The following is a 12,037-nucleotide window of genomic DNA, read 5'->3' on the forward strand; positions in this document are numbered from 1 at the left end:
CGGCTTACAGTCACCTTCCCTTCCCCTCCCCACAACAGACACCCTGTGAGGTAGGTGGGGCTGACAGACAGTGACTAGCCCAAGGTCACCCAGCAGGCTTCATGTGGAGGAGTGGGGAAACCAACCCGGCTCACCAGATTAGCCTCCGCCGCTAACATGGAGGAGTGGGGAATCAAACCCGGTTCTCCAGATTAAAGTCCACCACTCCAAACCACCGCTCTTAACCACCACACATTATTTTTTCAAGCAGGAGCAGCCTTTCCCTAGTTTAGCTCCATGAGTAGAATGCTTCACTTCTGTCACGTGTGCGTGGCAATTTCAGTGGGGAATGGAGTGTTGCTGTTTTCCTTTTTGCCTCCCCCACCCCCCTGCCAGGAAGAATACATTGTCGATCAGCCATTTGTTTGCCTTGAGTCAGGGAATAAATTGAGGACTCGTCCTCTGAAACGGATTTGTTCTCCAGCCATTGTTCCATCTGGGAAGACAAGCCCTTATGCTGCTTTTCCAGAACTGCCCATGCTGTTTCTTCCAGGCACCCCAGGGGAAACAGCAGTAAAATACTGCTGCAAAGCCCAGTGTTAATTTAACATCACACTCCTGCATATTCAGCAATAGTTTCTGGTATGGACTGGCAATGGGCTGCAAGTGCAAACAGATCCTCACTCCAGTGTCACATTCTCACCCCATTCTCACAATGGACAAGAGCAAAAGGTTAAGTAATTTCCTGGCCAATGCTTAGGGTTGCCAACCTCCAGGTACTGTAATACAACAACACACAGACTGGCACAATGCAGCAGATCAAATAAATATAATAAATACAAATTCAAGTGAACAACCACTGGTATGCAAAAATAAAGACGCAGCATCCCATCTAAAAGTTCAAATAGGTACTCAGTATAAATGAAGTTTCTTTCTTCACTATAAATGATGTTCCTTTCTTCCTGATAGGAGAGTACCTCCAGGTACTAGCTGGAGATCTCCCACTATTATGACTGATCTCCAGCCAATAGAGATCAGTTCCCCTGGAGAAAATGGCCGCTTTGGTTATTGGACCCCTATGGCATTGAAGTCCCTCCCCAAACCCCACCCTCAGGCTCCGCCCCAAAAACCTCCCACTGGTGGCAAAGAGGGACCTGGCAACCCTACCAATACTCCCCCCCCCCCCCGCTCATCCTCCAGTTCTGTGCCAGGGGAAATAGCACAGGAGCAGATCCCATCTGTCTGTGATGAAGATTATATTGATTGGCATCCGAAGCCATTGACTGTGGCCTTCTTTCCGTGTGATGTCTCTCATGCTGCTACGGTTCCCCACAGTTCTGCCCCCATCCATGGTTTCCTGGAGGACTACGTCTTTGTCATCCAAGCGCTCTTTGACCTTTACGAGGCCTCGCTGGACCCGAGGTGGCTGGAGTGGGCCGTGCAGCTCCAGCACAAGCAGGACGAGCTCTTCTGGGATCCAAAGGGCTTCGCTTACTTCTCCACTGAGGCTGAAGACCCTTCCTTGCTCCTCCGCATAAAGGATGGTGAGTGTCTATCAGGGATCAGGTGATGGAGAGCCCCATCCTGGGTGAAGAAAGCCTTAGCAAAATCTCCTGTTGCCTTTCTTTTCTTTTTCAAGCTCCCATGACCCAAAGGTCTCGAGAAGTAAATGGGGAGCCTTTATTTCTTTAAGGAAAATATGGTGGAGAGATACTTGGCCACCACCAGTGTTGTTCTTGGATCTCTCTCTGTGTGTGAAGTGCCGTCAAGTCGCAGCCAACTTATGGCGACCCCTTTTTGGGGGTTTTCATGGCAAAGAGACTAACAGAGGTGGTTTGCCAGTGCCTTCCTCTGCACAGCAACCCTGGCATTCCTCGGTGGTCCCCCATCCAAATGCTAACCAGAGATCTTGGATCTCTATTCACCAGCAAAAAGGGGACTATTTTATCTTTTGTTACGGTGGCAGGTAATTTGATTAAAATGGGGTAATCTGCTGATTGCGATAAGAATTGTATTGGGGACATTCCAACATCCTATGAAGCAGTGCTTCAGCTCTCTTCCGATCACACGGATGAAGTCTATCTGAATAAGGCACGTTATCGTATCTTCCGTTTAACACCGCTGAAGGAGCAGCGTTCAAACGAGCGAGCGTAAAAGCTCTGCGGTAGCAAGGGGACTGTTAGGTTGCAAAAATAAGCTGGGATCTCCTGTTGTGGTGTAGGGGTGCAGCTAATCAGGGCCTGCAAAAACCAAAAATTCTACATCAGACAGTGACTGTAGAACGGGGGAACCAACAGGAAATACAGGCCACGTAAGCAGGGATTCACGTGTCTGCTTCTGCAGTAGTGAAATACCTTTCTGGGGCAGGAACCTCGGTTCTGTAACTGTTATATGTTGCAATCAGGGAATTCGTGCCAGCTGACTGTACTGGCAAGTATCCACATGGAGTAATAGCCATGTGGGTAGGGAGGTTGCAGTGGGAAGGGGAAGGGGTGAAATCGCTCTCTTCTTCTGTCAGCAGAGCTCCACTGAAGGGACAGAAAGAAGGTGTGATTTCACTCTCTTCCACCTCCTCATTGCAGTCTCCCGATCCGCATGGCTATTACGCCATGCAGGTCGTGCGGCCCCAGGAAGAAAGTTTTCCAGAACTGGGAATGGCTGCTGGGAGAGAGGGAATGCCAGGAAGACCTGCAGTTGCCAGCGCCTTCGACTGATGGATCGCAGGAGCCCAACCCTACTGCAGACCCCTCCTTACCCCACTGTGCTGTCCCCGAGGGCCCACTGACAAGCAGGAACAGAATTCGGGTTGGTTCAGTGGGCTGCAGCTGGAGGCAGAAGTTCTGCTCCGTGAAGTCTGTGTCTTGTTGGATACGGACCAATGTGACAGCAGCTGATGTCTGAATCTGCCTTTACCTTTATTGTGGAATGTCACTGTCCGCAACAATCTGTGCAGGGATTAACAGCATCAGAGTGAGGAGTGGGAAGGCAGATGTGCTGCTTTGAATATTGAAAGGGAAAAAATTCAGGGAGGGAGGGAGGAATGTGCCTGCTGCTGCTGCACCATTAGGGTTGCCGGGTCCCTCTTTGCCACTGGTGGGAGGCTTTGGGGGTGGAGCCTGAGGAAGGCAGGGTTTGGGGAGGGGAGGGACTTCAATGCCATAGAGTCCAATGGCACACTTGAGTCTTTTCAAGAGTGGAAAGAACTCAGCATCTTACCCCTTTGGGGAAGCATTATGCACTTTACTCTGGAAAAGGTTATTCTTTGAAACCTGTTATCATGGATGGTGATATATGATTGCTTGCATTGCATTTTTTGAAGGACTGAAGAAGAACTGAGCCTTGTGCTCCGAAACGATCGTATTCTCCTTGACTGTTCATCTTGCAGCAATTGTGATGAGAAAATACCAAAGATATTTATTTCAATGGACTATGTGATATTATGTGATACTTACCTGATAGAGGATTTATATGACACTTACCTGATAGGATTGATATTTCAAAATAATTGTGGAATTTTGCACATCCCTTGTTGCATTGAATGTATGTGTTGTTGGTGGGTTCATTACCACATACTGTAAAGTATATATAGCTATAATATACTTGGCATTGTTATCAGCATTGTTCCTGTACTGGTTTTCTCATCCTCCAGATAATAGTACAGAGGTGTCTTTTTTTCTCCTTCAGTACCTGGAGGTTGGCAACCCTATGTATCAGTCTTATCTCAGGTACAAATCTCCAGTCCTGGGTCCCAGTGTACCCTCTTTCCTTTCAGCTAGCAGCTGTTGCCAGGCACATCTGCAAAGGACAATTCTATGATTCCATCTCATTCTCTGAATTCTTTTTTTTAACTCTTTTTTTATTTTGTACTACAAATACACTACATACATATAATACATATACAAAGCACAAAATACATTAAAAAAACTTAACATACATATTACATTATATCTAATACAAACAACATAAGAGTTTGTGCTTTACTCTGCTCTGGAGAATCTAAAGAGTTATTGTTATATTACCATTTTACTGCCATTATTGATTACTTTGTTTATCAAACCCTTGAGGTTAATGTTATACAATCTATTTAAATTCTGTTTAAGTTTCTCTTAAAAGATAAAACTTATTACATCTTACTTAACTTTATCACATGTCTATTTTATAGACGTGAATTCCTCTGCACTTACACACTTAGGAAATCTCCTTCTAGAAAAATACTAATAGGGGTTTCCCCCCTGATCTCGCAGAGGAAAGTAATCTAGAACAAAGGCATTTGTAGATGGATTCACTCAGTGAAGGGGAGTCTGTCTTTCCACCTCAAGGTCACTTTCTCAGTTACGTGGAAGATCTGCATACCTTTGCTGCTGTTTTGAACTGACTTTTGACCACCTTGGTTTGACCGCCTTGGGCGGCAATCTTAAGAACACTTCCCTGGGAGTAAAAAAGGTAAAGGTCCCCTGCGCAAGCACTGGGTCATTCCTGGCCCATGGGGTGACGTCACATCCCGACGTTTCCAAGGCAGACTTTGTTTGTGGGGTGGTTTGCCAGTGCCTTCCCCAGTCATCTTCCCTTTACCCCCAGCAAGCTGGGTACTCATTTCACCGACCTCTGAAGGATGGAAGGCTGAGTCAACCTTGAGCTGGCTACCTGAAACCCACTTCCGTCGGGATCGAACTCAGGTTGTGAGCAGAGCTTTTGACTGCAGTACTGCAGCTTAACACTCTGCGCCACGGGGCTCATTCCCTGGGAGTAGGCCACATTAAATAAAATGGGGTTTACTGCTGAGCGGACCTGCTGAGGTTTGCTCCTTTGGTCTTTTACGACCGCCCAGCATTGGTTGGCTTGGGATTTGAATATGTCTTGAGCCATTCACGAGAGAAGTATGTGCTTGAAGGATCTATCTTAAGCTAAATGAAAAAAAAGTCAGAGTCTAGTTGGGAAAAGTGGTTGCATGGATCCATACAAAGTGTGAAGTGAAGGAGACTTTCACGCGTCCTTTCAGTTTTTGAGATTGTCATTGATTGATAATGGGTGTGCCTCCCCCCAACAGGACCTTGGTGGTCTGGTACAAGCTCCTACTTGGCTTTGACAAGCCGTGTGTGCATAGTGGGGATAAGATTGGTACCAGCCTGGAAATGCCAACAGGCCCTTTCACTATATTCCCAGTGCCTGTGTTAAAGAGGGGAGGGAAATCAATTTTTGTGCTTGGTATCGCTGCATGGCCATCTCCTGAGACTTCTGCAGGGTACCTCTCCTCAGGGAGATGTTTGCTGAATCCACAGCCCCAACTCATGCTCCAGTTTCCAGTCTTGAAAGAGACAAATATTGGGATTTTGAGCTTGGTATATGATCAAGGCATTGAGGAATGAATCAGACAAGCATCTCTTTTGGCTGAGTGCATGAGCGTGTCAGTATTAGGGTGCACGTGTGCCTGATTGCTCAGCCTTTACTTGTAGATTTGCCAGATGGCCTCACTTCTACATGCCATTATCATGTTCACAGACTCCATGCTGTCGGTACCGTTCGACTGTAGGTGGGCCTGTTTATATTGCGAGATCAGAGTGCCTCTGGACGTTGGCTGAGCTGCTCATGTCACAGAGGCAGGCTGCCTGAGGGGCAAATGGCTGAGAGCCAGGGGAGTATTGGGAGAGTTTACCATTTGAAAGCCAAGCTCCATAAGCAACTGTTTGTTTTTCATTTTTAAATTAGACCAGATAAAATGTCATGTAAATGGTCTGGGATTTTAAGAGACACCGTCTGGGTACAATTCAGGTGGAATACTTCGGAGCCTTTAGCTAAAAAGCCATTGGCTGCAGGCAAAGGATGCTTAATGCTTGAGTTAATGGGAATTGGCTGAGCCGAAGCAGTGCTCCTCAGGTAGCTGGTTGGCTGTCATTTCATCCTCTCCTTTAGACCAAGATGGTGCAGAGCCCAGCCCCAACTCTGTTGCTGTCACCAACCTGCTTCGGGCAGCCAGCTACATGGGCCACAAGGAGTGGGTGAAGAAAGCTGGGCAGATCTTGGCTGCCTTCTCAGAGAGACTCCTGAAGATCCCCGTGGTCCTCCCAGAGATGGCCCGAGCCACTGCAGCCTCCCATCTGACTCTCAAACAGGTATTGTGGGTTGGGAAAGGCATAACAGCCCTCTGCTGGAGGCCATCGTCCCCAGATGGTTAGCACTGGTGGAACCTTGATGATCAGCCCATCAAAATAAGGGGAGGGGGAGATGGAAGCTTCCTTTGAGAGCCAGCATGGTGTAGCGGTTAAGAGTGGTGGTTTGGAGCGGTGGACTCTGATCTGGAGAACTGGGTTTGATTCCCCACTCCTCCACATGAACAGTGGAAGCTAATCTGGTGAACCGGGTTGGTGTCCCCACTCCTCCACATAAGGCCAGCTGGGTGACCTTGGGCTAGTCACAGCTCTCTTAGAGCTCTCTCAGCCCCAGCTACCTCACAGGGTGTCTGTTGTGGGGAGGGGAAGAGAAGGTGATTGGAAGCCGGTTTGATTCTCCCTTAAGTGGTAGAGAAAGTCGGCATATAAAAACCAACTCTTCTTCTTTGTGTTCCTCGGTCCTGTGCCCTACCTTACTGACAGTGTGTTGGGATCAACCAAGGTTTCCTTTCTTAAAATTTTTTGCCATCTTATAAGCATCTCTAGCAAATACAAATACAAAAACCTGTAATGGCATAAATACAGTATTTCTACTTAAAATTCCTAAAACAATAGGTAGCAAAAGCTAAAATATATCTACATCCATTGCTGCATGTAAAGCACAGGGTACCATTTAGTGCGGCATGCTTAACGAGGTTACAAGGAATCTAGCTACCGCCCAAGTTACATGCGGGTTGCCATCGTTTAGTAGATATTGTACAACCCTGCGTCAGTTTGAGCTTGGCTGTTGATTAAGAGGGGTACTATATATTTCTCTCTGGCTGATGTATGGAGTTCGCAGAGCAGGAGGATGTGGACAGCTAATTCTGGTTGTTTTTTGGCACATGAACAAAGTCTGTCCTCATAGGGGATGTTTGTGTACCTGCCTCTTGTAACTGCAGACGGTAGGATATTTAGACGTGCCAGCATAAACTGTCGTCTTAGAGGTGGGGAGATAAGGGAGGAAAAATAATTTGGCAAGCTGCCTCTTTCTGGGTTAATCCCAAAGTGTAGTGGGGAGCATATTCTCCGGGCCATAGACCGTAACGTCTGTACTTCAATATCAAGGATCTTTTGCTCAAGCAATCTATAAGCTTGCTGTTCATTTAGAAGGAGCAGCGATTCAAAGGGTACTCCCATGGACTTAATTTTTGTTAGGATTCCTTCTCTCCACGTAGAGTGGTAACTGTCGGAGAGGAGCCACCAAATCAGCCCTAATTCTGATGCTTGGAAATGTAATCGCAAACCAGAACTTGAGTGTGCATAGCCATACTCTGGTTTCCAGAAGATTTAAGCCCAGCTCAAGACAGAGGGTATGAGATGCCACACAGTTGGGAATGCCTAATATGCGTCTTGGAAAGGCTGCTTGGCATTTTTCGATGCTTTGGGCGCTCTCTGTCGCCCATATAGGTGCTCCATGTAGGAACTGAGGAAGTAGTTTGGCCTTTAGAATACGGATGGCTGCTGGGACAGATTGTCCTCCACGGGCATAAAATTTTTTTAACACTGCCCCCATCTTACATTTAATTATGTTAGTGACTTGCTTTCTTTGGGTGGTCCAGTTTAAATTATAGTGGAAATTTATTCCCAGATATTTAAAGGCCTTAACTTCTCAATTTGGTTCCCGTTTAGACTCCAAGGAGTAGGGCGCCATGACCTCGCGAAAACTAGTACTTTGGTTTTCTCATAATTGAGAGATAGGTGGTTTTCGATGCAGAAGGTTGCGAATCCGTGCAGGAGGCGATTTAGGCATATTTTGGTGAATGATAATAATACCGCATCGTCGGCATACAGCAAGAGTGGCACAGGCTGGGTGCTCAATTTGGGAGGATGCCCCTCCACCTGGCGTAGATAAGTGGGAAGGTCGGCCAGGAATAGGTTAAAGAGGTGGGGGGCCAGCACACATCCTTGTTTAACTCCCTTGTTTGAACTTATCTCTGGTGTGAGGTGTCCTGCTCTGCTGTATCTGATTCTGCAGCTGGTGGATACATGAAGCTGGCGAATAAGGAAGAGCAGTTGGGGGTCTATCTTCATATTTTCCAGTTTAGACCAGAGGCTCTCCCTCGAAACTGAATCGAACGCCGTCCTCAGGTCCAGAAAAGCTGCATAAAGTTTCCCTCCCTTGGCTCTGCTGTACTTCTCGGCTAGGTGATGTAGTATGGCACAATGGTCGAGAGTAGACTTGCCCTTCGGAAAGCCTGCCTGCTCATGTCCTAACAAGGGGGACCCCATGCCAAAAGTTTAGTGAGTAAGTGGTTCGCGTATAGCTTACCCATTCTTGAAAGAAGGCTAATGGGGCGGTAATTTGAGGGCACAGATGGATCTCCCTTCTTGAAGATTGGAACCACTATGGCAGTTGTCCATTGCTCAGGTATCAGGCCACTTTGGTTAATACAAGTAAAAAGGGAAGCCAGAGGAGGGAACCACTGTTCCGGAAATTTGAGCAGTGTTTTGGCAAAAAATCCGTCGGGTCCCGGGGCCTTGCCCGGTTTTAGCTTTTTTATCAGCTTCCTCCACTCCCACTGGGGGCCAGGAGGGCAATTCTTGTATGGCTTGGTTCATGGGGGCCTCGGACGGGATGTTACCATCGTAGAAAATTCTTAGAAAGTGATGCAGCCAGGAGTTGGCTGAGATTTGTGGTGATAGCATAGGTAAGCGGTCTTGCATGCCTCCAGAAGCGATTCTCTAGAATTTCTGAGCATCTCTAGCATGGTACACTTGGGTGGGCCCTTCCACTTCTCTGTTTATTTTTGTCAACCTTTGCTATTCCTTCAATTTGAGGGAGGGGGCCATGGCTTAGTGGTAGAGCACCTGCTTTCCATACAAAAGGTCACGTGAACATAGGAAGCTGCTTTATGCTGAACCAGAGCAGTATTGTCTACTCTGGCTGGCAGTGGCTGTCGGGCAGAGGTCTTTTATATTCCCTTTTAAATGCTGGGGATTGAGCTTTGGGCCTTCCATGTGCAAATCAGGTGTGCCCGCACTATGGTCCAACCCAGGTTCAATCCTCTGTGCCTCCAGTTAAAAGGATCAGGTAGTAGTCTCCTTTACTTGAGACCCTGTCACCAGAAAGAGTAGAAAATACTGACATTACAAGGTTAAAGGACTCGTTCAGTAAAAGGCAGCTTCTGGTATCTAATATGTTAGGACTGTTGCAAGGGCTCGACATAGGTGACCTGCATCCCCCTGTGAAGCTTTAGGTTCCCACAGTCCCTTCTTCTTGCTTAATTTCTTGCAGCATTTTGCTTTTTTGTCACTGCTTTTGGATGCAGGCGGTCTTGGGACAGGCAGTGTACTGGATAAGCATCCCAGTACACAAATTCTGCCTTAGGGCACAAGCTAGTCTTGGCTTGGTCCTGGGGCACTGGAGTCCACTTCTTCAGGGCCTGAGATTTTTCAGGGCCATCTGTAAACGGACCGCCGCATCCTCCTGTCGCTCCCCAAAGCGGTTTTCCGAGCCGAGGTCCCTCTGCTGCCTACTGCAGCCTGTGAGGATTCGGCTTTCCCTGGCGTCGGCTGCCAAGGTTCTGTACCCTGTTCCAGGCACAGCCTGTGGAGAGCCGCGGGAGTTCCTGCCCGCCTCGCAGCAGACGCGATTGCCAAGAGCCCTTCATCGTCAGCTTTCTGCTCCAAGATCTAATTAGGGATCCCGCTCACTGCCCTCGATGCTCCCCCTGCCTTACTGCCAAGTGGCAGCCCACAGTTTGGCGGCGACGGGAAAGAGAGAAAAAAGATGGCAGGGCGGAAAACATTTCTCTCGGTTTGGCTGGCTACAAGATGTTCCTTTGATTCTTCAGAACATATGTTGTGCCTAATCTGTTGTCAGTGAGGTGTGTTCGGTGTGTATGTGGTAGTTGTTTCAGCTTTATTGTTTACTGTTACTTTTTTTTTTGTTTAACAGTGGGTGGCTAAGGAGAAGAGAGGGGAAGAAGCTGTGTCCTTGGCCTTAGCTCTGGCATTTCCTAGCAAGAGCGCCTGGGATCCCTCGTGTGTCTGGTTCCATCAGCTGAAAAGCCCATCCTAGAAATTGCAGGCCCATAACCATGAGTGTCAAACTCATTTGTTATTAGGGCCAGATATGACATCAATGTCACTTGATTTGGGCCAGGCCATGCCTCGACAGCCCAGATTGAGCCGGCGGGGGGGAGGGTGGCTGCCTTAGCTGGCCTATGAGCTGGATAACAGCTCTCAAGGGGCCGTATGCGGCCCTGGGGATGTATGTTTGACACCCCTGCTCTACACCGAGAGTCCTTTTCAGTGAACTTGGCAAGAATGTTGAGTGAATGTGATCATTTTTGCGCCACCACTTGAGAGCCCAAGATGATTGCATTTTGCTGATGTGTCTCAGCTGAGGATTTTCTCTGAGCATGTTTTGCTCTTTAGGGAAGATTCAAAGCACTTCCTGATTCTGTGTCTCTCCCCCCCCCCCCTCTGGACAGGTTGTTATTTGTGGTGATCCATCCAGAGAAGACACTAGAGAGCTGCTGAACTGTGTTTATGCTACCTACACTCCAAACAGGGTAAGAGCCACCAGTGAATGGCTGCTTTCTCCTTCCTCTGGGTATTTCAGACCTGATGTTTCCTTCCCAGGATATGGGGCACTGGGGCATGAGGGACAGGTGGTCCTCACAAAGTCAGGGTCAACTGAAGGACAGGCCCAGAAGGGCCGGGCCCGTCAAACAGCAGGACCCATCCTATCTAGTTCATAGGGTTGCCAGGTCCCTCTTCGCCACCGGCGTGAGGTTTGTGGGCGGGGCCTGAGGAGGGCAGGGTTTGGGGAGGTGAGGGACTTCAATGCCATAGAGTCCAATTGCCAAAGTGGCCGTTTTCTCCAGCTGAACTGATCTCTATTGGCTGGAGATCAGTTGTAATAGCAGGAGGTCTCCAGCTAGTACCTGGAGGTTGGCAAACCTTTTAGTTCAGGTTTGATGAGCAAAAAGGTGCCAGCAATTGATTTAAGCTGAGGGGCAGGTGGTGCAGAGTCAGTGCCAGGCAATCCAAGAGGATTCATTACAGGAAACAGGCAGTAGTCTAGATGCTGAGTTTTGCTCAAGGGTCATTTCCCAAAGGACTGTTTTTTGGCTGGGGTTAATAGCGGTACAACAAACAGAGCAGGGTAAAACAAGAGCAAGGGGCAGGCTGAAGACAGGGAGAAGATCCCAGGGATCAAGATAGCAGGCTTATAGGCATAGCTAGCTGTGCAAGGAAGTGCTTTTTAGTAGGGTTGCCAGCTCTGGGTTGGGAAATACCTGGAGATTTTGGGGGTGGAGTCTGAGGAGGGCAGGGTTTAGGGAGGGGAGGGACTTCAATGCCATAGAGTCCAATAGCCAAAGTGGCCATTTTCTCCAAGGGAACTGATCTCCGTCACCTGGAGATCAATTGTAATAGCGGGGGATCTCCAGCCACCACCTGGAGGTTGGCAACCCGATCTATTAGGCTGGTAGAAAGACCACAGCAGGACAGGAAGTTATTGATTGGCCAGTCCCAAGGAAGTTCAGTTCCTTGGGCTCAAGACTAGGAGGAGAGTGAGCAGCCAAGTGGCTGTGTTGAAGATGGCTCCTCGGATAGGCTGCTGGTCTGTGCACTGGCAAAGGCACGTGTGAGGTGTGAAACCTCTCCTGAGAATGGGCGTCTCTTCCTGGCTATGAGGGCTGCACTTGCTTGATCTTGTTTGCCAACTGAGCTTGTTTAGAGCAACTGCCTTGTCCCACTGCCCTGGTAAAGTCTGCACCAACATTTGATATTCCTCAACAAGAAAGGCCAGAGAACGCGAACAAGATAACATGATGCAGAATTAGGCAGTTACACAGACTGACTTGGATGTAATATTAACAATAGAATTTATTAGTTACGGAATTTAGTTCTCTTCTTGATTTCTGGCAGGCAACAAAATGGTGGGGAATGTAGGATTA

At 48.0% G+C, this 12,037-nt stretch overlaps 1 protein-coding gene across 1 annotated transcript in view; it reads left to right on the top strand.

Moving 5' to 3' along the window:
• SPATA20 (spermatogenesis associated 20) overlaps positions 1-12,037 on the top strand; it is a 50,230-nt gene that overhangs the window by 26,459 nt on the left and 11,734 nt on the right. The window contains exons 12-14 of the mRNA XM_056853417.1: positions 1,315-1,523; positions 5,890-6,089; positions 10,565-10,645. Coding sequence (XP_056709395.1) covers positions 1,315-1,523; positions 5,890-6,089; positions 10,565-10,645 — 490 coding nt within the window. The remainder of the gene's footprint in view (positions 1-1,314; positions 1,524-5,889; positions 6,090-10,564; positions 10,646-12,037) is intronic.

Source organism: Euleptes europaea, chromosome 1, assembly GCF_029931775.1.
Source record: "Euleptes europaea isolate rEulEur1 chromosome 1, rEulEur1.hap1, whole genome shotgun sequence".
NCBI lineage: Eukaryota > Metazoa > Chordata > Lepidosauria > Squamata > Sphaerodactylidae > Euleptes > Euleptes europaea.